Source organism: Microcebus murinus, chromosome 24, assembly GCF_040939455.1.
Source record: "Microcebus murinus isolate Inina chromosome 24, M.murinus_Inina_mat1.0, whole genome shotgun sequence".
Taxonomy (NCBI): domain Eukaryota; kingdom Metazoa; phylum Chordata; class Mammalia; order Primates; family Cheirogaleidae; genus Microcebus; species Microcebus murinus.
The window spans coordinates 19,552,113-19,577,618 of NC_134127.1; the positions used below are offsets into that span (position 1 = coordinate 19,552,113).

Genomic DNA, 25,506 nt, shown 5'->3' on the forward strand with positions numbered 1-25,506 from the left:
AACTTAAATTTCTCTTCTCATATTTCTATCTTCATCTCCTTGTTTCTTGGTGTCTCTTCTCCCTGAAGATCACTACATTTCAAGCTATCAGAAAGGTATCTGACGAAAATGTACTTAGAGCTTAATACTCACTGTCTGTCTCACCACTATCTATTGTTTAGACATCTTTAATTGGTAGAATAATTTCACATGGGCTCTCCGTTCTCCCTTTTAGTTTCAATGTGTAGTTCTCTCTGGATCTGCTGCATGATCCAGCAGGATATTGAGAGCTGGAGGTGAGGAAAGAGAGCCCATGTTTCTTTTTCTGACTTTTGAATGCAGCCACCTGACGCATGCCTGGACCTTGCCTTCTCACGTGTGGGCTGTTTTCCGAATCTTAAATGAGAAAAAGCCATAAAGTCTTGGGTTAACTTTTTTGATTTTGCTTTTTAAAATACTGCACAGTTGTCAATAGTATTGTGAAGAAATAACTCACCAGTGTGAGTAAGTGATGATTATAGAATAAAAGCAGCCCTCACTAAGTTCGGGAGAACTAGTTGGGCATGTCTATGTGCAGAAGACAACTGCTGGAATGATCACTTGCCGTTTGGCAGGCCAAACCCTGCATCCTAAGGTGGCCCACAGCATTCTCAAAAGAGACCTTTGCTGTAGCAACTGTCTTTGTGAGGTTTGTTTATGTGTGTGTGTGTTTCATTCTTCACTGTGTTCAACATTTCAGAACCACAAATAAGTTCCCACCTCCCATAGATCCACTCAATCTGCCTTGTTTGTGGTACCTCCAAATTTTTACTTCATCTTTTTGTCTTCTGGGTTATTTTTTCTCTTGCTCATTACAACTTCCTGGGATTTTTGTTTGTTTAAACAAACTTAGGCCTTGATTTTTTATTTTTAAAACAATAGTTTCTTTAACTTAAATAAGAAAGACACTTCATCCTACATTTTTTAAAAACAACCTGCCAAGACATTCCTTTAACTCACTTATTGTTTGTATCTCTAAGGAAGCACGACAGTTCGTAAAGAGATCATCAAGAATAAGATCAGAGCCATTGGGAAGATGGCACGGGTCTTTTCGGTTCTTCGGTAAGGATGTCTTTCACTACAGTGTGGGTTAAAGGCATTTTGACAGTGAATTACGAGTTGATTTCAGGACTTTTTTTTAGAATTAGAATTGGTTAATGGCACTGCAAGGCTTCAGGTTCAGTGCAGATTATATCAAACCTACATGTGAAAGTGACTAAAAATGTTCCAGCAAACATTCATTTGGTGCTACCTTTGATATAGTGAATGTGGTGGTTTAGTGTGGACTTTTGAGCCAGATTTCCCATGCTCACATTCTGGCTCTTCTTGGCTGTGGGATCTTGAGTTTCATCTCTGTGCCTTAGTTTCCTTATCTACAAAATAGAAATAATAATAGGACGTACCTCACAGGGTTGCTAAATGGATTCAATGGGATAATATATGGCAAACATTGGAACAGGGCCTGGCTAAGTACCTCTTATTGAGAAATGAGAACTGGCTGATTTTTTTAAGTTGGAATATGTACAAACAACTTCCTTTTCTTTGAGTCAGGGAAGGGCTCAGAGGTAAGAGAACCTGTCCTCTACCTCTATGCTTTTTTTCTTAACTTCCTTCAAGTATCTTTTTAGTGCTGAATGGTGGGCTCCCTGGCATTAACCCAGGGCTTTGATCTTTCTTTCCAGGCAAGAGCATGAGAGTGTGCTGACTCTCAAGGGGCTGACACCTACAGGTACACTCCCTGTGGGCGTCCTCTCGGGAGGGAAGCAGACTATTGAGACTGGTAAGTAGTGAATGCTCCATTTATGGAAGGTGTACTCCCATTATCTAGCAGCCGATGTTAAATTAAGAATCAGGACTTCTTTCAGTAAATGGTACTAGAGCAATTGCTTATACACCTGAGGGACCACTGAGTCTTGACCCTTACTTTCCTTCATACACAAAAATTAATTCTAAGTGAAATATAACTTATATGTAAAAGGTAAAACAATAAAATTCCTAGCAGAAAACATGGAGAGTAGCATTGGGGTAGGGAGAGTTCTTAAGTAGCACACAAAAAGTACTAACCTTAAAAATATCAACAAATTGAATTTCATTAAAATTAAGAACTTGTCTTCATAAAAATACATGATTAAGACAGGGAAAAGATAAGCCACAAACTGGAAAAAGATTTTTGCAATAATATGTCCTGACAAAGGGCTCGTATTCAGAATATATAAAGAACTACAAATCAATAAGAAAAAACAAATTTAAAAAATGGTCAAAAGATTTTAATAGATACTTCATCAGGGAGGATATCAAAATGGCCAATAAGCATATGAAAAGATGTTTAATACAGTTATTCATCTGGGAAATGGATATTAAAACCACAGTGAGATACCACTAAATACTCACTAGAATTATTAACATTAAAAAATCTAGCAATACCAAGTATTGGTGTGCTTGTGGAAAAACAGAGCTAGATACATTGCTGGAGGACTTGTAAATTGGTTCAACTAACCACTTTGGCAAACTATTCGGCAGTAAAGCTAAATGTATGTCTCCCCTATAAACTGGCAATTCCACACCTAGTATATATTCAAGGAAAATTAGTGTGTATATTCACCAAAGGATCTACATGAGAATGTTCACCATAGCTTTATCCATTATAGCCCAAAACTGTAGACAACTCAAATGTAGAATAATCAATTCTGTTATATTAATCCTTATACAATAGAATACTAAGAAATTTTTTTAAATAACATATTATGGAGACATGCAAAACGTGGTTGAATCTCACAGACATTATGGCAAACTAAAAAAGCCAGACACAGAAAATCACATACTTTCTGATTTATATGATGTTCAAGAACAGTCAGTAATAATAATAGGAGTCAGAATGGGGTTTCCTCTAGTGGGAGAATATTGACCCAGAAGGACACAGGGAACTTCTAGAGTATCAGGAATCTTCTCTATGTCACAAAAAAGGTGGTAGTTACACATGTGTATACATACATAAAAATATATTGAGCTGTATACTTCAGATTGTGCACATGATATGCCTCATGTGTATATTTTATACCTTAATGCAATTTGGGGGGCTGTAGCCATATTCTACTCTAGTACCACAATCTCCTCTTCACCCAGAGGATCAGTTCTAAAAATCTTGTGGGAGCTGACTTCTTAGAAGAAGACTTTATGGACTCCTGGATCAAAAAGATTGATATTTGTCAGAATAAACATAGATATGGTAAAACAAGGAGGGGAGACAGAATCACATCAATGGATGACTAATTCAATGGATGCAACTGCAATTAAAGCATTATCTTAAACTAAAGTTTCACTGTGTTTTTGCCTCCCTTGTTTTATTGAATTGTTTCTACTTAAGTTTTTTTTTTTTCTTGCCTTTTTTTTTTTTATGAGCCTGGGCACTGAGTGCCTGTAATCCCAGCCACTTAGGAGGCGGGAGGGTCACTTGAGGCCAGGAGTTTGAGACCAGACTGGGCAACAGGGAAGTTGCCCAGAGACCACCCTCTCTAAAAACATTTTTTTTAATTAGCTGGGCATGTGCCTGTAGTTCAAGATACTTGGGAGGCAGAGGCAGAGGCAGAGTTCCAGGCTGCAGTGAGCTATGACTGCACCACTGCAGTCCAGCCTGGGTGACAGAATGAGACTTTGTCTTAAAAAAATAATAACAATGATAGATATGGTCTCCTATGCTACCCAGGCTGGAGCGCAGGGGCTATCCACAGGTGCAATCATAACATATTGCAGCCTCGAACCCTGGGCTCAAGAGGACTTATCTTGGCCTCCTGAGTAGCTGGAACTTTAGGCACCTGCCACTGTGCTTAACCATCCTGTCATTTATAGGAATCCTTTTCCTTTTGTGGAAATTTCATTACTATTGACCAATTGAACAAGGACCAAAGGAACAAGCTCATTTTTCTTTTTTATAGGATTGAATTCCTCCTCTTTCAAAATGAATACTGAAATATTAGATTTTAGCTATTTATTCATTATTTATAGAGAGAACCAGAGAGCCAGAGACAGAGGTCTTATTCTATTGCCCAGGCTGGAATGCAGTGCCTGGATCATAGCTTGCTGCAGTCTCAAACTCTTGGGCTCAAGTGATCCTCCCACCTCAGCCTCCCAAGTTGCTGGGACTACAGGTGCACACTACCATGCCTGGCTAATTTCTTTTGCAGAGATGAGGGTCTTGCTATGTTGGTCAGGAGGCTGGCCTTGAGCTGCTCCTGGCCTCAAGCAATCCTCCTGCCTTGGGCTCACAAAGTGATGAGATTACAGGACATGAGCCATCCTGCTTGGCAGAGTTTAGCTATTTAGAAGGAAGACTGAATGGTTTCTCCTTGGAAGTATACAATTTGATTGATTGATTGATTGATTGATTGATTGATTGTGAGACAGAGTTTTACTCTGTCACCCTGAATAGAGGGCAGTGACATCATCATAGCTCATTGCAACCTCAAACTCCTGGGCTCAAGCAATCCCCCTGCCTTAGCCTCCCAAGTAGCTGGGACTACAGGTGCATGCCACCATGCCCAGCTAATTTTTTCTATTTTTGGTAGAGAGGGGGTCTTGCTCTTGCTCAGACTAGTCTTAAACTCCTGACCTCAAACAATCCTCCCACCTGGGCCTCCCAGAATGCTAGGATTACAGGCGAGAGCTACTGCACCGACCTACAATTTATTTTATTTATTTATTTTTTCTATTACTCAAATAGTTTATCTCAACTTTTATTTAAAACATACCAGATTCCGTAACTTTTCCAATGCCTTGCTAGCAGGTTGCCTCACAATTGAACCATCATTTCTGGAGGGGCACAATTTATTTTAATTCCTTTCATTTCACAGAAAGGTTCAGCAAACTATTTCAGATTAAGAGGTTTTTTTTGGTCCTCAAATAAATGTGCAGGTTTGTAAGCAGAGTACTTTCCCACCATTTCTTTGCTTAGTAATTAGTCATGTGAGATATTCTGAGAGCAACACTGACAAGGATATTTTAGAGTAATAGGAAGTAACTCGAGTAAAGAAGAAAAAAAATGTTCTATAGCATCTTTACTTGGAAAGTTTTCAAATTTTGCTGATTCACAAAGTTGTTGTAATCTATACCAATTTTTTTCAAGACCTTGAGAGAGCAAATCTGCAAATTGGGGATGAGTAACATGGAGAATTTTATAGACATGTTATTTGGGAATTTCTTTGTTTATAATTCTTGATCACTTTTGGGGGGGGTCTCAGTCCCAGTATATCCAGTTTTTCTTTATTCCTGATTTGAATATGAGTGTTTTAATCAGTATAGGATTGTCTATTGATACTTCTGAAATTGCTAAAAATCCTCAGGAATGTGTGAGAAGAACAAAACTAAAGCTGAAGCCAACTTTTTAGAGCTGCTTATTCTCTTATTGATTGCAGGAAATAAGTTTATTTTGTTATTTTCACATCAGAGTTTCAGTTCCACAGGTTCATTGGCAAACTGGAGCATTAGCTAAAAAAGACCTTTTATCATTCATGTAACTTTACTTGGAGAGCTTTCCATCAACAATATTCCACATGGCCTTGTAACATACATTTATTTGTGCCTCACTTCATTCCAAGGGGATGTGTGTGAGTTACAGTATACGTAAAACACAATGAAGTAAAATAAATATCCTTGGAAGTTGGAGCATAAAGAAAAACAAAACTAAAGCCAATAGTCGGCCACAAATTTAACTCCAGACTTCTTAGTAGCCAAAATAGAGAAGAAAGCTGGGGACAGAACAAGATTCACAAAGACCATAAAATCAGTTATAAAATGGACTACATCAAAATTAAAAACCTTTGTGCTACATATAGTACCACAAGAAAGTGAAAAGACAACCCATATATTGGGTAAAAATATTTCCAAATCATATACCTCATTTCCAAATCATATGCATGTCTAGAAAATATAAAGAACTCTTAAAAACTGAATAATAAAAGGATAACTCAATTAAAAATGGGAAAAGAATTTGAATTGACATTTTTTCAAAGAAGACATACAAATGACACATGAAATGGTATTGAACATCATGAGACATTCAGGAAATCCAAATCAAAACCACAGTGAGGCCGGGCGCGGTGGCTCACGCCTGTAATCCTAGCACTCTGGGAGGCTGAGGCGGGCGGATTGCTCAAGGTCAGGAGTTCGAAACCAGCCTAAGCAAGAGCAAGACCCTGTCTCTACTATAAATAAAAAGAAATTAATTGGCCAACTAATATATATATATAGAAAATTAGCCGGCATGGTGGCACATGCCTGTAGTCCCAGCTACTCGGGAGGCTGAGGCAGAAGGATTGCTTGAGCCCAGGAGTTTGAGGTTGCTGTGAGCTAGGCTGACGCCATGGCACTCACTCTAGCCTGGTCAACAAGCGAGACTCTGTCTCAAAAAAAAAAAAAAACCACAGTGAGGTACCACTTCACAATTACTAAGATGGCTGCAATAAAGAAAACAATAAGAAATGTTGATGAGAAATATGGAGAAATTGAGACCCTCATACACTGCTGGTAGGAAAGTAAAATGGTACAGCTGCTTAGGAAAACATACTGGCAGTTCTTCAAACTGTTAAACATAGAGTTATCATATTGCTCAGCTATTCCAGTCCTAATTATATATTCCCCAGAGAAATGAAAGTATGTCCACACAAAAACCTGTACACAAATGTCCATAAATGGCATTCTTCATAATAGGCAAAAAGTGGAAACAACCCACGTGTCCATTAACTGGTTAAACAAAATGTGTTATATACAATGGAATACTCTTTAGCCATAAAAGGAATGAAATACAGGTACATGCTTTAGCATGAGTGAACATTGAAAACATTATGCTAAGTGAAAGAAGTCAGTCACTAAAGACCACATATTGTATGATACCACTTATATGAAATGTCCAGAACAGACAAATGTATAGACAGAAAGTAGATTAGTGGTTAACTAGGGTTAAAGGGAAGAGATGAGGGAGGGAAGTGGGAAGTGACTGAAAATGAGTTGGAGGTTTCCCTCTGGGGTCATGAAATTATTCTAAACAAAGATTGCGGTGATGGTTGCACAACTCTAAATATATTAGAAGCATACTTTAACAAGTGAATTTTATGATGTATGAATTATATTTCAGTAAAGATACTGAAAAGAGAAGAAAATCAGTTAGTTTTACAGGACTGTTTCTTATAATTTCCCTCAGTGCAGGCTCTATCTTAATACCCAGTCCATAAAGCAGATCTAGAAAGGCCCAAAACAATGTAATAACTAGCACACATTTTACCATGTAGCTTCTAAACTCTAATTAGACTAACATTCAGTGTACAGTTTCAGGCAGTGCTTTGTTCTCCTGCTTCCTAGCAGTTACAGCACTGACGTACTGTCAGAAGGCACTGTAGTTTTCTTGTGAAGTTTATTTTTCCATTTAAGGAGATTAGAGAGGATATGACATTGCTTCAACACATGCCTACATATGGTTGACAAATGCAAACACTTGATAAGTGGATTCCATGTATCCATTTTCCATATTGCATTGGGTACTTAACTGTGTAGTTCTCTCAGTTTCTCCTATGGTATTGCTGTGCAGCGCTTCAGGAACAGCAAACTGTCACTGCTTGCTATTCTTCCCTGCCTTCTTTTAGAAAGTTGGTATCGGAGGAACTGACAAGATTTGCCTAAGAGGATCTTTCTTGCTACAACTTGTAACCTTTTCATATATTAGAAGATGCAAGGAAGTTTACTGGTTGGTACTAATTTTTAAATTGCTTCCTTTTCCATCACTGAGGGAGAAGAGGGCCTTCTTGTTACTGGCCTACTCTCTGGAGCACTGAATGGAAGCCATATGGGTCGGACATGTCAGCCTCTGCCATCTCTCTAAGCCCAGATGGGTATAGGGATTTGCAGCAGGAATTGAATAGTTCTATGCCTTTGCTAGCTTAGTACCCTACTTCCAGACAGGAAATACCCTTCCCATGTAACCTGTTTTTCTTGCCTTCCAAATGCCAATCTGCTATTCAAAGGCCACTCTTATTTTATTAAGTAATTAAAAAGGACAGTTGAAAGCAATAAGTCACTTGAGAGCAGTAGGAAGTAGTTGTACATAAGTTTCTTAAACAGGACCCAGCAGCAGCTCACTGAATACTATCTGAGCTATTATAAACTAAAGAATGCTGTGATGTTAAATTATTTGATAGGACAAGTTATTTTAATATGTGGATGTCAAGCCATAAATTATAATAGCAGTTGGCTATTTAAAATGAAGAGAGCAATGTTTCCCTGCTACCTGGAGTGTTAAAAAATATTAGAAACTCACCCCACCTCATGTCCTACCCCCCTACCCCTGGTTTACTCTCTTGCAATAATCCTCTTGCTTCTCTAACTAGTTGACTTGTAGGGATGGGGAGAGGCTAAAGGGTGAGACCCTGGGATGTCTGTGCTGGCAGCAGTGCTGTTGGTTTACTCACTCTTTTTCTGTCTTCATTTTTGCATGCCACTGCTCCTGCCCTCTTACAGCCACAGTAGAAGCGGTAGAGGCCCGGGAAGGTATGGCCTATTACTCTGATAGATGTAACCATTTGTCTGTCTACTAGTTTTAAAAAGTTTTATCAATGTTGCATATCTTTTATTATTGCATCACCAGAACTGTAACAGTGAGAAAAGGAATATATATTTTGAGGCATGCGCACAAAGCGAGCATTTCCTTTGTGTTCCACATCTGTAGTAATTTTAAATGACCTTCACTATAGCCACAGTCCTTTCTGGGCTCCATCAGTTTTAAGGCAGTGGCTGAAGCTTAAGCAACTGGTCATGCGAGGTTGTGTGGTTTGCTTCTGTGTTCCTCCATATACAACAGATGTCCCTTTGTTTATAAAGAGATTCAAACAGGTCAGCCTCTTTACCTAATGATTAGAAAATCTCAAGAGCAGAGACAAAAGTAGATTAGAATTTAATTGTTTGTTTCTGAGGTTGCCCTAAGGCACTCAAGCTAAATTATCTTTGTTTCTATGGAAATATATTCTAAGTAACATTATCTATGAATTTGTGGGTGAAAACCATTGGAATTGGCAAACCTGTGTTATAAATTTAATTATTTTATTAGGTAAGATGGTTCAAAATAGAAATGCCTTTCTTTGATTAATCAAAAGTTGAATCAGAAGGAAAATATCTAGAAGCTATTTTGATGGTTTTTAACTTATGTTCAGCTCCTGGTTGTGCAAGATAAAAAGCTATCCTAAACAAAAAGATGAGCTTTTTTTTTTTTTTTTTTTTTACTTGTTTTGTGGATAATGTGGTATTTGTACTTAAAGCAACTACTACTCAGTGTTTAACTTGTTCTCTATTATTCTAATGTTGCCTCTTTTTTTTATTTAGCATTGAGCATGTTTCTGGCTTTTAAGAAACTCTTTCTCAAATGTTTTGGGGCTAAGTAAGAACTTGTTAGTTTTTGGTCAAGTATACCTCTGCCATGATTACTCATATTGAGCTTTTATGAAAATTACTTTCAGTTTCTGCTGCCCGTTGGGCCTTAAGGAAGCAGTAGCTTCAGACAAGTCTGATTCAATAAAAAATGGCCTATTACCTTCACCAGACATGTGCTCCATAGCTACCTTTCTCTGTTTTTCTTTAGGAGGTTGCTGTGTGCTAAGAAACTTTTTTAAGCTTTTGTTTTGCTGCCTAATCGAGCACTCTTCACCACCACCCCTTTCCTGTTTTTCTCTAGCCATCAGAGGATTTTCACTTCAGCACAAGATCCGGAGTTTTGAAGAAGCCCGAGGTCTGGACCGAATTAATGAGCGAATGCCACCCCGAAAAGATGCTGTACGCTCTGATGGGCCAATGAAACCTGTAACCCCGGGACACCCAAAGTCTCTGCACAGGAGCGACCATGGGAAGAAAGCCCAGTAATGATTCAGAGTCCCACTGTGGCACAGGTGGATCCAAAACTTAAGAACAAATTTTATTTATTTATTTTTGGAAAATGAAACAAAAACAACTCAAACAACTTAAACCTGGAGGTGCATTTATAATTCAGTCTGCATTTATTCTGTAAGAAAGGTGACCATTTTATAAATTCTTTTAATTTATGTTCAATATATATAAAAAGTACATCTGTTTTCTTTTTCCCTTTTTTCTCCCTAATTTTTAAGAACTAATCTGATTGTTGTCAATACATATGTGAAGTCTTGTGCTATAAAGGGGACCTCCCCCTAAGAAAAGGGCCTTGGAAACTTCAACCCTGGGTTTCTGACTTGAACTAGTCAGCCTTCACTCTTGGTTTTGGAAGGTAATATCTTTCATGTAAGACTCACAACTTTTCAAGTGCAAGATTTTTTTCCTTTTTGTTTTTTCCTTTCTGCTGGGTGCCATTGAAGAAAGTCCTCTTATATTTCAGTGGCTACAACTGTTTCTCTCCTGATGGAAAACTTGATTACAGTAGAACTTCTAAGTGAATAACCCAAACCCAGTGATTTTAAGGGCCAAGTGGAATATTTTCCATAATAACCTACTTTCTCTGGACTCTCAATTCCTTTAAATATGTTCTAGTAAAGCAAAATAAAAAATAATGAGGGATTTTCTTAGAGTTACTTACAATTTGTTCATCTAACCATGGGCATGATTGGTTTAAATTTCCCTTAGAACTTTGGAAGGAGAAAGATTTTCAGAAAGCTTTAACTGTTGCCAGATTCTTTTGCTTTCATTTTGAACCCCAGGTGTCTCACCCCATCTGCAAAGGAAGTTACATTTCTAAATATTTTATAAATGCCCTCAGCAGAACTGCAACAGCAAGAGTGTTTATGCTCTTCTAGGCTCTGGCATCTCTTCCCTGTCATCCTTCTGTTTTTCCCTGTCAGTATTTCTGCAACCAACTGGAATAATGGAAACCGACAAGGGTGGTGTGATCCCCTTGTGAATTGAAAGTCTTGCTAAAGGGCATTGGATGAGTGAGGATTTCCTGTCTTCTGTATCAATTACAAGGACATTTCTCTGTCTTTCAACACTCATTGAGTTGAACTGTATGTCAACCCCTAGTAGCATATTTTGGAATACAAACAGCAAGTGTGCAGATACAGCATTTAAATAATCTTCCTTTAGTTTGATTTTCAAGTCACAACCAATTAGCAAAGGAAATTTTGGGATATTTAGGCTCCCATTTTTGGTTTAGCCTGATCACAGGTGCCATGTCATAATACTTACTGGTCAGCTCTACAGTGAACATACGTGCCTAGGCACTCTACATAAAGCATGGAAGATGCTCTTTTATGGCATTCCTTAATGTCATTTGTGATGTGGGAGTTCCCCATTAAGGCAAGTATTTCAGATGGTAGTACTTCATGTTGGGAGCTTCAAGGAAACCAGAAAAATAAAAAACTCATTTTTTTTTTCAAAAAACATAATTTTCATTAGAAGAATGAAGACTTAGCCCATCAAACTCTATTTTCGTATACCTTTTGCTAATAGTTCCCAATTTGTTTAGGACAGAGATGAAAGTATTTTGGGGGAGTTGCAGTCTCCCTGCATGGATTGCTCTGTTAATAAAAAAGATAAAAAGGATATTGTGGAAGGAGATAAAGGATCTCTTTATTGTGTGTGAGTAAAACCTCTGAAAGAAGGGAGAAAAAGTCTTAAGTAGCTGTCTTCCTGCCCATCATTTCTTTATATTCAAAGAGAGAGAGTTTAATCATTTGGGTATCCTCATAGTCCTCCATCCCCAAATCCTAGTATTAGAAAAGATCCTGCCTTTGGAAATTTCACATGACAGATTGTAGAGTTAGGAGTCCCTTGTCCCTTTCTCCTTTTTATTAAGGTTATTGTTATACATACACAGTCCACAAGTGGAAAACATTCTATAGGGCCTCCATCTGCAGGCAACAGTAGAATAGTTATTGTAAATCCTTACAAGCAAAATATAATATTTTACCAGTTAAAAAGAATGGATTATTTAGGAATGTCTCTGTTCAATCTTCTCAAAAAGCAGTAGTATGATAAAGCAAGTTTCCTTGGTACAAGCAGCGCAAAGGAGTGCAAAGTGCTTGACAGGTACCCTCTGAGCTGTGGATCAGCCCGAGTAGACAGGTGAGAAGTCCTGATTCAAGGAAATCTGAGTGAGTTTAATTTAGACCAACACCAGCTCTTGGAGGAAAGGTTTGAAAATTCTGTGGATATATAAAGGTAAAGATATTTCTTCTGCTTTATAGAAAGCTGGAGTATGTATTTCAACATTTTAGAAAGTTGTGTCGTGTATCTACATGATACAGGTGACTTCTTAAAGTGAGGCTCTCAGTCGGTATTCCTACGTATGCCTTTGCACCTATGACTCAAACCCATTTAAGAGGCATGAACCTTAGGAATATGTCGCAATAACAGTACTTTTTCTTCACTTTAGACTTCATTGGAGGGTTTTAACACAGTTTTGAATGCTTTTATCTAAACAGCTTCCAAGATGGCTGGACGCCTGCCCTGGGTTTGCCCTAGAACTACTATTCCTGCCTAGGGCCGTTATTAGACAAACATTGTAACTGCTGTCACAGCTCTGCAGTGCTGGTGTCTTCAAAGCCTCTTCTGTTTTATTAAATCTTTCCCCCTGCGTGTTCTAAAGATACTAAAAATACTTTTTCTCTTGTTCTTTTTCTCTCTTTTTCTCTTCCTTCAATTTTCCCCATTTAGAAAAACAAACAAACAAAAAACAAAACAAAACACTTGTTATATCAGTTCCCCAGGATGTCAGAGGACTCCTTGGTAAAATTTTCCTAAATACCATTTTGAAAATGACACTTCGCACAGACCAGGTTGCCCAATTGTGGTTACGTAAACATCACATGAAATTTTAAATTGACCAGATGACTGTTTTTTAAAATGAAAATTTAAAAATTCATCTAAGTTCAAGATATAACGTCCCTTTTAAATCTGTGTTCCGAATATTTAGAACAAAAGCAAAACAATAAGCCAAGGGGTTTGTGTATGAAACAGAGTGACTGTTTAATAGAATGTTAAAACAGAAATATCCGAGGTGTTCCTTAACACCTCAAGGTGACACTTTGGCTATGGGTACAAACTGGCAACATGGAAATTGCATATTACACTCTGGTGGGCTTGATATGACTCCATGCCTAGGAATAGAAAAGGCAGACTATCCAGAAATAGCAGTATTTTTCATGTCTTTTTATCTATATATACACTGCCTTTTTTGTTCTTCTATGAACGATTCAGTGAAGCAAGTTTCTCTCAATAGCAAAGATTTTCTTTCTTAAGGTTAGCTTTCTTTGCTATTCCCACAACTTAGGGATGATTTTCTGACTGACATTGTTCAAAATAGGAAGAGAAAAATCCTTATTTGTTTTGTCAACAGAATATTATTATTGAATGTCATTAAGAAGCAAAGGTAAGATTTTAAAAAATGGCTCACTTGAGGGCCTTTTGAGCCTTTTTGCATTGTCCCTTAGCTCCTCCTCTGAGTGATTTAAAAACACATAGTTTGAGGCAGCTGGTCTGTATGAGAGAAATATTATAAGCCATGCCCATTGAGAACACAGCTGGGCTTGCTGTTCACTGTCATTACTCGAGTCTCTCCAGCCTCAGAATGAGTATAGCTAAAATCTATTCCCTTTACCCTCCCTTATTTTATGTAAATATCATAGCTTATCTCTAGAATTTTTGACTGTACCATCTCTATATCTATAAATATAAAATTCAAGCTCTTGAGAATTTTTATCCTGACCAGTCTGGGTGACCAATCAGTTAAACTGGTTTAGGAAAGCACTTGCCCCAGATTCATACATAGATTTTGGGGGAGTATTAATTATCAGGCTTTTCTGTCCAATGTTTGTATTGAAAATAATTTCGTAACCCATAAAGACTTGTTTAGATACCATTCTAGAATTCCCAATATTTATTCTAGTTGTTATAGTAACGGTGGAACCCAAGTTTCTTTTAAAGCATCACTCAGCTTTCCCTACCCAGGCAGAAAAGATACCAGAGGGAGGGTGAACCCAGAACCCCAGTTTTTGTGCGTGTGAGGTTCCAGTTTCCTAAATTGTTTGTGGTTATAACCATGGGTTCCACCTTGTCTGGCACCTGGTCCACATCTTTTCTGAAATCTGCTAGAAAGAGCTTAAAGGCAGCCCAGCAATAGATTGAGGAGGGTTCGGGTTACCTGGAGGACGGGTCTGAAGCATCATCTTGCCACAGTCTCTTTTTGGTATTGCAGTGATCAGATGCTCATAGGAAAGCTGTAAGAAAAAGCAGATGTGTGTAGAGAAAGAAAGTTGTGTAGTCGAAGGACAGGTTGTTACCCTTATCTTGAGTATGAGCAGAGGACTGTATTAACAATAGGGCTTTGTGCCATTGACAGAGTGTGAAAGAGGGAGCCTATATTACACTGGGACTTGGGACCTGACCTGCCTATATCTAGCCAGCCAGAGTGAATGGGGTCAGTGTTGGCTGCCTTCATCTGTGCAGTCACAAAGGTAAAGATGATACTGAAGAGTATATCCCCTCCCAGGAGGCCTTGGCCTCATGCCTCAGCAACTTTGGCGAGGCTCGCTAAATAACACCTTTGTTTGAGACAGGGTTATGCATCATCTCCTCTTCTATGCCCTCATGACAAGTCTAGGTGGCTTAAGATCAAGAAGCAAGGACATGGACGTGGACCACACCTCTGCGCAGCTCTAAAGTAGGGCCATGCACACTGCCTGCCTGTAAGTTCTTCCCAGATTCCCTTCACTCCCTTGGCATAGTTGTCTCCAGAGACTTTTTTTGCATGTTAAAGTAAGATGCATGTAATAAGGAGGCGGCCTACCGTAGATTTTCATTTGGGGCAATAAAGATGTGTTTTTGTCACAGAACCTTTTCAAAGATGCCATTGGGAACACCTCACTTTTCCTTTCTCCGTGCATTGTGACCAGCAGCTGTTTTTCCTAATAGAAATGTCAACAGACATTTTCCAAGAAAGGATACTGGTTTTGATTCCTAAATGATGAAGTGGTCAGACATCTGAGACTAGCTGGTGGTGGAATTGTTTTCAAGGTTCTTCTGAATGCTGGATTATTTGCTTGTGCTTAGAGATGACCTGCTTTTTCTTGCTTTTGGTTATGTTAAAGAAAATGGTGGAAGTGTTACTTATTGACAGAAATCATTTAATAAGTCTTTTTTGTGAAAAAAATTGATTTGTTAGAACTTTCTTACTGTAAAGTCATCTTTAAGATAAAAAAAGAAGAAATCCTTAAAATTAAATGATAACTTTATTGGCTCCCTGTGTCTTTATTTCCTTTATTTCTGGGTAGAGGCACTTATATTTGGCTCTTACCTATTTAATAATTTCAGAAGTCAAGGGAAACCCTGGCTATTGATGTGGGCTCTGGTCTCTGACAAAGCCAAGGAATTCACCTCCCAAGGGAGGGAATTCCATCACAATAAAAAGGACCTCTTTCTTTATCTCTCCAGCCCTTTCCTTTTAAAGCAGCTTTGGTGGCTGCAGAAGTGATTCTTTTCCTCCCTGCTCAGAATCTGCTCCCTTGCCCCTGTCCTCCTTCCAGACCCTTTGCCCACCACTAACTCATGTTCAAGTCCCAGCTTCTTCTATGGCTTCTCCAGCAGAGGCTGCTACTTGGAGAAAAGGTGGGAAGACATCCCAGAAAACATACCTTCTTCATAAAGGTTGAAAATCATTTTTTATTACAGTAGTTTAGTTACCCTGCATTTTATCCTAATAAGAGACAGAATGAATCCCAACTGGGATGAAGTCAAAGAAGCCAGAGAGGAAATGAGTGTGGAGTTTGCCATGAACATGAAGTGCCAGGCCAGCCTTTTGATTCCTCTGAAAAGAGGAAAGATCTCAAGGTGCTGTAGATTCACAAGGAAAAATAAGCTCCTCCAGGCAAGTGGGAGGTTTGGGATAGGAAAAGTTCTGGGGCCCTGAGGAGGAAACTGTGTCCGTGAGAGAATTCTACAGGTTATGGCAGTAGAGAGAGAAAGGCTAAGTCCAGGGCTCCCGGGCCTACGTACAGCGATGCTGACGTTACATACAGCCACGGTAAGGGCCACAGTGCAGTTTACAGGCCAGAAAACTAGCCCAGGTTCCTAATTTCAAATAAGCTGAGTATGTGTTTTGGGTTCTTTGTTACCCTGATGACATCTTGACTTAGCAATGTCCTTCCTTATACCTTAGCTAAATTTTCAGTAAAATGGAATATTTGCCCTTGTTTACAGAGTTGTGAAAAGCTTTTTAAAAGCCTAGAAATTAAGGACTTAACTGCAAATTCATGTTAACCTCTCACTATATCTAGACCTAGTCCCCACTTTGTGCCTGCTACTTGCTATTCCGAAGTCTTGCTTTTTTTTTTCTTAAATCATTTTGAGGCTTTAGAAAGAAAATCTATTTAACTTTGATACAGTGGGTTAATAATTTAGTAGTAAATTAAGTAGTCTTTTTAATGTTGATGCCAGTGAGGAGAAGGTTCATCACCGAATTTGCAGAGGTGGGAAGACAAGGTTATTCTTTGTTTGGAGGCCAGAGCACTACCTCACGGTATCCACTGGGGCAACAAATCAGCCCTCTTATCTTACTTATCTCAGTTTACCTGAGGTGGGAAAGAAGGTTGGTGCAGACCTAATTTTCCAACTCCTGGTTCTGTGCCCTTCTTTGTGGCCGAGTTGACTTGGCTTGGTCTTCCCCTCTGAGATCATCGCTTATTTATCCTTCCCTTATAAAATCTGCTTTCTAAAGAGCTGACAGTCACTTGCTCTTTTCATCATTCCTGAGAACTAAAAGGAGGTTCATCCAGCTCAGTTCTTCCCAAAGACATGCCGTCTGCGCGTTGTGCTTGTTTGCTCAGCCATAAAAAGAGGAAGAGAGCAGTCGTTGATGTGATGACAGTGTGAAGGCTTCCTTGAGGACAGGCTGGATAAACTGGGCAAGAGGCTGAGTTCTCCCGCAGCCTTCAGGGCTAGCATGTGACTGGCTCCGAGAACCCGGAATAGAAGCCAGTTACATCATGCGTGTGCTATGAAAAGGTCTGTGTGAGGCAGGCCTGAAAGCCTCATTCTGTGACCCCTTGGGGTTCCGTGTGCCCGTCCCAGCTGCCAGGCCCCGTCACTGGCCATACTTGACCTGTACAGGGTATTTTTTTCACTCACAGAGATCCTTGGATTTACAGCAACTATACCAGAAATCTTGGATTCCAGATGGGCCAGGGCAAGTCATTGTCAGTGCAGGAGGGCCTTTGAAGCCCCAAAGTGGGTCACTGCCCTTTCCTCTGCCACTTGCCCTGTTCCCATGAGTGGTTGGCGCAGACAGACCAGTGCTGTCAGTAGAACTTGGCCGGCTACAGTGGCAGGAGCTGGAGTCCAGAGAGGGCCCGGGAGAAAGAGATGGAGCCCAGGGGATGAAACACAGTCCAGCTTCGTGCTGCTGTGTCCAATGTGACTTGGTTTCATTTCCTCACTATTGTGTCACTGTGGTCTTCCCCTCTAGAGAATTCCACACTGCTGGAAAGGGACAGTGCTGCTTTTTGCTTGTGGTGTGCTTGCTCAGTTCCCCTGGCAGGAAGAAAACACTCTTCTGAGAGCAAAGATTAAAAAAAAAAAAAAAAAATCTCAAAACCTGCCTGAAGAACACACCAGAGTTCATCACTGGGGAGAAGGAAAGGAACAGCAGATGCCCTTTATCTTGCACGTGGTGACTTGGGCACAGCACTAGGGGGCCACTCAACTGCTCAGGGTAGATCTCAGAGTGTGACTGGTTCAGATGGCAGACTCCCTGCACTAGAGAAGGACACTCCTGGAGAAATGAGTCTGAGAGTCCAGGTTTACAGCTTCTGGGATCTCTGGCTTCCCTCTTCCCACTTAAGAAATAAAACTGAGTTCTTTGCTCAGACCCTGCTTGCCTAGTTCTCCCTGTTACTACGGTAAAAAGCTCCTTAAGTGTTCCTTCCATCCTTCCTCTTGGTGACAGAGGTTGGTTTTCAGAGTGACCTGCATTCCACTGCTTCCTCCCCCTCAGGAGGCAACATTTATTGGCAGTCACTTGGCTAATCACCCTCTAGGGTGGTGGGTGTGGACAGACCTCTGTTGACAGGAGTGCTGTTGGGGACTAGCCACAGAACAAAAGGTGGCAGCCTCAAGGGGCGGGGTGAGGTGGGGGGGCTGGATCCTGGTGCCCGGATCAGATGGCCAGGAAAACAGAGCAGTTATGAAACTGTGTTTGCCATGGCTCAGGTGGCTCTGAGAGGGCAGAGGCAGCCCCTGACAAAAGGCAGTGCCGGAGGTGGGGAAGCAGCCGACTCCCAGTCAGGAAGGTCCCTCTTAGACAGGAGAGCTGTGCAGAGGAGATAGCGCCCTGGGATCCTGGGAGGAATCTGTTCTGTTGTTGACAACAGGCATGCTATCTGGGACAAACTTCCCTAGCCCAGCCTCTCCCTAAAGCCATGCCAGCTGTGGAGGCAGGCCAGCAGCCCGAGAGCTGAAACTCCAGGGAGGAAGAGGGAAACCAGACACCTGGTTCTTGGCTGAATCTCTGAAGCCTGCTAGTCCCCCCCCCCTTAATCCACCTTCAAAGAGGTGGATTAGAGGTGGATTCCTCCCTAGATATGGGCAGAAAAGGAGGAATTGGTCACATTTCCTGCCCTGTGGTCCCATCAACCTTCCATCCTCTCTTGTGTGAGGCCAGATGGGCACCACAGAACATGCTGGGTTCTGACCCGAGAGAGAAGGTGATAAGCCCTGCAGGGTCCAGACCTAAATCGATAGGCAGACGTCAAAGCAGCCCGGGAGGGAGGCCCAGGTGTCCCGTGGGACCTCCCCTTCCTCCTCCAGAGCTGTTTACTGAACTGTATTCCCATAGAGATGAAACTAGTGGCCAGTCCTCAGCTCCTTGCCCATAGCTGCCACCTCCCTTTGTGAGGAACAGGAAGTTGGGACCTTTGTCAGCTCAGCTGCACCCTGTACATTAAATATTTATCTTGGAGTCCAGGTCAGAGCCCTGGAGAATAAGAGAAGTCGCTGCTGATGAGAGGGTATGGCCAGGATTCCTGGAGTTGGAAGATCTTCAGCTTCACCATCTTTGGAGAACAAGGAAGAAAATGAAAGTGATGTGGCCCTTCTTAGTCCCAAGGACCCTGACAGGTGGGAAAAACTTGTGACTAGGGAAATGGGCACATACTTTATCCTTGGGGGAGGGAAGAGGATGGTCCCTAGGGGTGGTAAGCATCCAACTTTGGGGGAGGGGCAGTGCCCTGCTGCCTGCCCCCACAAGTGTCCCAGGGCTGCTCCACTCCTGCAGCTGTCTTCCGTGGCTACCACCCCATGCCCACACTGCAGCTTTCCTGGAGAGGCAGAGGTTCTTGGAAGGGACCTTGAAGGTTGTCTCATGTAGCTCCCTGCTCAGTGCAAGAGTTGCCTTTACATACTTGCCCAACTGGCAGACTTTGAACCCTGTAGTCATTTAAAGATTCTTCCTTGGAAACCTTGGACCTGCTTCCCTCTGACGTGCACCCAGCGGCCCCACTGCTGGCAGCCCACAGACCCTGGAAGCCAGCCAGGCTGCTATCTCTGACGTGTCTCCCCAGTCGCAAGGGCTGCTCCTCCAGCTCCCACGTTGACATTGCTTAACACAACTGGGGAGAGCTCTTTTACTTGGGAAAAAGATAAAGCTGATAGCAGTAAGGGTGGCAGGGGCTGAAAACCGCTTCATCCCTTCTCCCCTCCCTTTCCTTTCAATTGCCGGAAACTGGAAAACACTGTGAAGCACATGGTGGCCTCAGTCACCAATCTGACACCCGGCAGGTATACAGTAAGCACTGTCATGTACCCATAAGTTATAACTGATCACTCCCAACACATATCTAACGTCCATCAATAACTATTTGCTGGTTGGGCGTTTTGGGGCTTGGGGATCTCAGAACCAAGCAAATGGCTAAAAGTACCCCAGAGTCTGCTGCCATTGACACTGTTCGTTAAGCACCCTCACTTTCTGCCACCGGTCCTATGCGACAGGCTTGGGGGAGAGAAGGGAAGAAGGGATGGACAGAGTGAGTGGGGAGCCAGTGGGTGGGGGCTCTTGGGACTCAGATCAAAGCAGAGGGAACAGCGGAAATGCAGGAAGATCCAAATGAACACGGTGTATGGGAACACCAAGACCCTCCTCACCTCGTCCCCGCCAAAGGGACCCCACCCTCATCCTCTTTATGGGCGCGGCACGCCCAGGGGCCGCTCCCCTGGGCAGGTTTCCTGCAGTGCCTGCACATGTGTGCCTGCGCGCGTGTGTTTGCACGCGCCCGGCCGCGCTGACGCAAACGCAAACTGAGCCCAAGTGCTGGGAGGCGGCTGGGCCTTCCCTGCGCCCGCCAGGCCGCTCTGCCTGGTGGCCGCCCTTATCTCGGTCCCCGCCCGCCCGCCTTCCCCGCCTGTCTCTCGCCCCTCCGAAGCTGCCGGCCGCGTATCGGCCGCGGCTCGGCTCGTTAATCACTCCTGCGCTCTGCTTCCCACACGCTGGAAATGCTGCTGGAAACTCTGAGTGGCCCGTGTCGGCCCGCCCCGACGCCAGCCCTGCAGCTGGGAAACCAGAGTCGGGCTCCCCGGGGACCCTCAGCGGCCCCTCCCGGCGCCGCCTCCCGGCCGGCCCGGCCCCCTCGGCCAGGGGCCACAGTGTCCCCGCCGCCGCGCGTCCTGACGGAGGACACTCACTCCCCTCCTCCCCGGCCCCCAGTCCGGATCTGAGACCCAAACACTGCCCGCCGCGCCGTGCGACTGTCACAGTCCTGCCTCCCGCGCGCCTCCTCGGGCGCCCTGCCCGACCCAGCCCGTCCCGACCGGTCACGAGGGCCCGACGGCCCGCGCTTCTCCCTGCCCTCCCTCCCTCCCCGAGTGCCGCCGCGGCCGCGCCAGGCAGAAGCCAGGCAGGGATGCTCCTGCGCTCCCGCCACCTGCTCGCCGCCTGGGAAGGTAGGTGCGGGGAAGGAGGGGCGTGGGGAGGAGACAGCGACCCGTGCCCAACCCCAGGGGAAGGCACAGGGCCCCTCCCCCGGGGTCCTCGTCCCAAACTCAGAGGTGGGAAGAGGTGAGATGTTCCCCCTGCCCTCAATCCAGAAGAGGCGAAATTCGAGAAAGCCTGTCCGCGTCCACGTGGACTTGTCAGAAAGTACCTGGGAAAGCGCATAGGGCCAAGCCCCGAGTCAGGACAGTGTTCCCAAGTGGGAAGGAGTCCGCCTGCCTCAGCAGAGCTACTTCCCCTCTTCCCGCCATGTGAGCCGGCTGCCTTCCTGAATACAGGGGCTGCCTGAGTTCTGGGAGGACACAGAGATGTCCAGGCACTCCCTGTTCTCTGCTAGTAAGGACCAACTCCTCGGGATGCCTCCATTTTCCCTGCGAAAAGTCTTCTCAAGCCTCCTGGCAGGGCTGCCGAGAGAGAAACTCAGACACCCTTCCCTGGATCTTCCTGGGGGTGCCTGACAGGGAGCAGATCTGCGGAGGGCAGGCTGGGGCACCCAGGATCATCAACCTCTGAAAACAGGTGACAGGGGCAGGTCCTCTACAAGAGGGCAGGTCTCCCTGAGCAGGAGGGCAGGGCCAGGAGGCTGGGGAAGGAAGGCCCTTGTCAGCTGCTGGTTGGGAGGGACTGCAGATGCTGAGCCGGCAACTTGGCCTCCAGCAGTCAGCTGGGCAGGGAGGGTCACTGCCAGGAACTGGCCTGCCTGACCTCCTGATCTTCCACTGTGCCCTGCCTCAATTTCCCCCACAAGGGGAGGCGGAGCAGCTGGGCCCGGGGTGCCTCTGTACAGTTCCTGCTGGTAAGAGTCCTAATTGGATCCAGCTGGTGCGCTGCCCCGCCTCCAGCCTCAGCCCTCCTCTCCCCCGCAGTCAGGGATGGGCACAGAAAAGCTGTGTCCCCAACAGGCAGTTCAGATGTCAGAAGGGGTCCCCACGAACTCACACCCTCACCCCCAGGCCTGAGCAGGAACTGGGTTCACAGGATGAGTCATCACATACCCCCTCCCCGTTATACTTTCATCCCTCTGGTCCCCACAACCCTTGTGCTGCTCATATGACTGCCCATGTCCACCCCCCACTACTGTTCAGCTGACACCCCTCTGTACCCACAACCCCCGTGCAACTCACATGGTCCCCCGGTGGTCCCCCCCAAAAGTCATGTTCACAGCACTGCACTTACATTCCCCACACGCAGTCTGTCCCTCCTCACCTTGGCTGTGGGCTTGGGCCAGGAGTGGAGCCAACCTCACCACCCTCTGGGGCTGGGGCAGATCAGACTTGTATGTGCCTGTGGCTTCTGTGGGGCTCTCAGGGAGGACAGCAGATACCGCAAGAAGTGCTGTGTGTGTGTGCACTCATGTGCATGCCAGCGTATGTGTGTGTGTGCACACGTGCCCACATGCAAGAGAACACCCAAGAGCACCCATCACTGTCCCTCCGTGAGCAGGAGCAGGTCCCACTTTGCCCTCACCCACTGCTTCTCCTTCCACCCCCCCTCAGCTGAGCCCCCAAGTCTTCAGGAGGCTGAAGAACAGGGAGCTGATCCTCCCTTTGAGCCCAGAAGGAGCAGTTCCTGGTGCCTGGAAATGCCCCCCCCCACGCTCTCCTTGGCCCATTAGGGGGGAGGGCACTACTGACTGCTGCCCCGTGGGCAGTGGGTGGTGGCCTTGCTGTTGGCCAGGGCCTCTTCCCCAGTCAGAGCAACCCCATGGGCAAGCAGATGCTCACGTGGGGCCTGGGGGAGGCAAAGGAACTGAAACAAAGTCCCGTGTGCCCAGGCCCCCCCACCCTCTGGCCCAGTCCCTCTGTGCCCTCCCTCTGGGGGAGCGGGGAGCAGACTGCACTGCACAGGGAGAGCCCCGCAGGCTCCTGGCCAGCCTCCCCTCCCCTCCTCCTAGCCTGAGCCTCCCCCTCCCCCATTCCCACCCAGAGCTCCTGCCCTGGGCCTAACAAGCAGCCCATTGTGCCTCTGGGAGCCGCACGGGCAGCCTGCAGCCCGGTGCCTGGAGAGGCCTGCTTCCTGGGTCCTTGAGCTCCCACCCAGCTGGCCGTAACCCCCTCCCACAGCCAGCCCTTCCTCCCCCACCCCAGGGCCCAGCCAAGAGGGCACAGGCAGCCCAGGCCCAGGAGGGCTTTCCCTTCCTTCCTCCTTCCCCGCAGAGAACACGCAGAGGAGCAGCTGGCACACCCAGAGTCCTCCGACTTTGACCCAAGCATGCAGGGCCCACCCTGCAGCCTCCCTGCTGGGCTCAGCCTGGACGACTTCATCCCTGGGCACCTCCGGACCCATCTAGGGTCATCGTCCCGGGGAACACGGGTGAGTGAGACAGCGAGGAAGAGGGTACACTGTGGGCCCACAGTAGGTGAGGAGGCTAGTAGGTGAGGGGACCAGGATTAAAGGGATGGAGAGGACAGCCTGGAGAGAGCTCCAGAGGGCCTCGCTGGCTTCCCGAAAGAATGTGAGGCTGGCCCTGGGACCCTCACCATGGGCTGTGGGCTGTGTCCTGGTAGCCATCCCTCCTGCCTTTCTGGGCCCTGAGCTGCCGCTCCTGGCCCCTCCCCACAGGTGCCTGTGATCCGGAATGGTGGCTCCAACACCCTTAATTTCCAGTTCCATGACCCCGCGCCCAGGACTGTGTGCAATGGCTACTTCACACCGAGGAGAGATGCCTCCCGGCACCCAGGTGGGTCTGCTCGGGAGCACCTGCTCCAGGAGCCTCCTGTGGGGTAGGGGTCAGAGCCCCCTGGGCCCTGCCATCTGGCCCCGCCCTGTGTCAAGCGGGAGGCGCAGCAGGGGGATGGGGGTCTCAAGGCCGGCCGTGAGGAGGGCCCTCAGGGGACTCTGAGCTCAGCTAAGGGCCCTCCCTGTGTGAGCATGCTGAACCCGTAAGAGACACCCACTGGGGGAGAGAGTAGGCTGCTGCATCCCTTCCCATCCCTACCCGCCTGGTGCCAGGGAAAGGAAGTGAGCAGAGCCAGAGCCTCTGGTGGCCAGGGGACCTCTAGCAGGCCAGGGATCGCTTGAACTGGGGATGGATGGAAGGGCCAAGGGAACGTGAGGGTATGTTGGCTAGAGAAGGGATGGGGACAGCAGAAGGCCGAAGAGGCAGCTCTGAGGGTCCGCCAGCCTGGGCGATCCTCGGGACTCCTGGGTGCAGGCAGCCCTGAGCACCCCTCTCCTGCAGCAGGCACTGGGTAAAGTTTATTCATTTAACAGTCATTGAACACTTGGAGTATGCTGGACACTGAGGACACCTTGCAAGGCTTACCTCATTTAGCCCCTGATATCCTAGCAAAGTAGGGTCTGGTGGTGAGTGACATCTTCCTGGTGAGCAGCCCGAGCCTCAGAGACTTTCAGTTGCAGAGGCTGAGCTTCAAGTTGCAGCTTGTCCATCTGGCCCCGAAGCCCTGACGCTGCTACCCTGGACGCCTGGGGCTGTAGGTTCCGGGGAAGTTGAGGACACTGTAACCATGTCTGGGGAATATGTTTCTGTCCTTCTGTCCTCTCGACCATGTGTCAGGCACTGTGCTGGGTCATGTCACACATGCTAAATGTCACTGAATCTTTGTCACCACGACGACTCTTGTTTTACAGAAGTGGAAACTGAGAGGGTGATTGATGTGGCTAAGGTCATCAGCCAGTAGGTAGCAGAGCCGGGGTCTGAGTTCAGGTTTGTCCCCTCCAAGCCACACCCCAGCTGGAATGTCCCCACTATTACTACAAGGAATGGCTCTCAGCCCTCACCTGAGTACTCTTAGGACAGTCCCAGGAAAGGAGGACAGAGTGGGGGCGGATGCAGATTTCTCGAAAAAGATCCATTTTGAACAATTCATTTTAAGAAAAAAACAGACAAGGGTGCTGCTAGGGACAGGGAGGTTTGCAGAGTCTGAGTTACCTTTCAAACAAACAAGATGTGGAAAGTCTTGAACCCAGAAGGATCTGTGTTCTGAGGAGCAAAGGGACAAATACATTTGGACGGGGTCCCTGCCTTTGGCTGACGCTGTCCTGCACTTGCCCCACAGACCCTGCTTGGTACCAGACCTGGCCAGGCCCTGGGAGCAGGCCTTCTGCAAGCACAAAGACTCCTGCCCCGCAGCCCGCCCAGAACTGGTCAGCTACGTGGACCAAGGACAGCAAGCGTCAGGACAAGCGCTGGGTCAAGTACGAGGGAATCGGGCCCGTGGATGAGAGCGGCATGCCCATTGCCCCCCGATCCGTGAGTCCAGGGCTGGGGGCCACAGACAGATGGGGCCCGGGGACCTACACTGAGCTCCACTTCTGTGAATTAAGGTGGGGTGGGACAATAAAGGCCGTACCCAAACCATTCCAGACTGAGCAGGGGTGCACCCATGATGGGCTTCAGGGGGTCACGACCCCCATAAAGTTTTGGGCACTCTTGTGCATCTGAGTTGCACAAGTGGTTGAGGGGGGCACAGATCTGGAATTGCCATCAGGATCTGAAAGGTAGCAACACACTGCTGTCAGGGCTGAGTCTGGCGGGGACCCTCTCTTAGTTT

At 45.6% G+C, this 25,506-nt stretch overlaps 2 protein-coding genes across 10 annotated transcripts in view; both read left to right on the top strand.

Annotated features, from left to right (window-relative positions):
- The window catches only part of PPP3CC (protein phosphatase 3 catalytic subunit gamma), a 73,052-nt gene extending 57,799 nt beyond the window's left edge, over positions 1 to 15,253 (top strand). Inside the window, exons 11-15 of one of the 5 annotated variants that reach the window (XM_012739309.2) lie at positions 69 to 95; positions 999 to 1,080; positions 1,701 to 1,798; positions 8,521 to 8,550; positions 9,728 to 10,579. In XM_012739309.2, the coding sequence (XP_012594763.1) occupies positions 69 to 95; positions 999 to 1,080; positions 1,701 to 1,798; positions 8,521 to 8,550; positions 9,728 to 9,912 (422 nt within the window). In that variant the 3' untranslated portion in view covers positions 9,913 to 10,579. Of the gene's footprint in view, positions 1 to 68; positions 96 to 998; positions 1,081 to 1,700; positions 1,799 to 8,520; positions 8,551 to 9,727 lie in introns of all 5 variants that reach the window. The other 4 variants (XM_075997178.1, XM_012739312.2, XM_012739310.2 and 1 more) reach the window with 4 other exon arrangements.
- SORBS3 (sorbin and SH3 domain containing 3) overlaps positions 14,617 to 25,506 on the top strand; it is a 28,190-nt gene continuing 17,300 nt past the window's right edge. For 3 of the 5 annotated variants that reach the window (XM_012739304.2, XM_075997177.1, XM_075997176.1), the window contains exons 1-5: positions 14,617 to 14,702; positions 18,974 to 19,125; positions 23,149 to 23,305; positions 23,555 to 23,672; positions 25,012 to 25,205. In XM_012739304.2, coding sequence (XP_012594758.1) covers positions 19,019 to 19,125; positions 23,149 to 23,305; positions 23,555 to 23,672; positions 25,012 to 25,205 — 576 coding nt within the window. In that variant the 5' untranslated portion in view covers positions 14,617 to 14,702; positions 18,974 to 19,018. Of the gene's footprint in view, positions 14,703 to 18,973; positions 19,126 to 20,661; positions 20,944 to 20,979; positions 21,512 to 23,148; positions 23,306 to 23,554; positions 23,673 to 25,011; positions 25,206 to 25,506 lie in introns of those variants that run through there. The other 2 variants (XM_012739306.2, XM_012739307.3) reach the window with 2 other exon arrangements.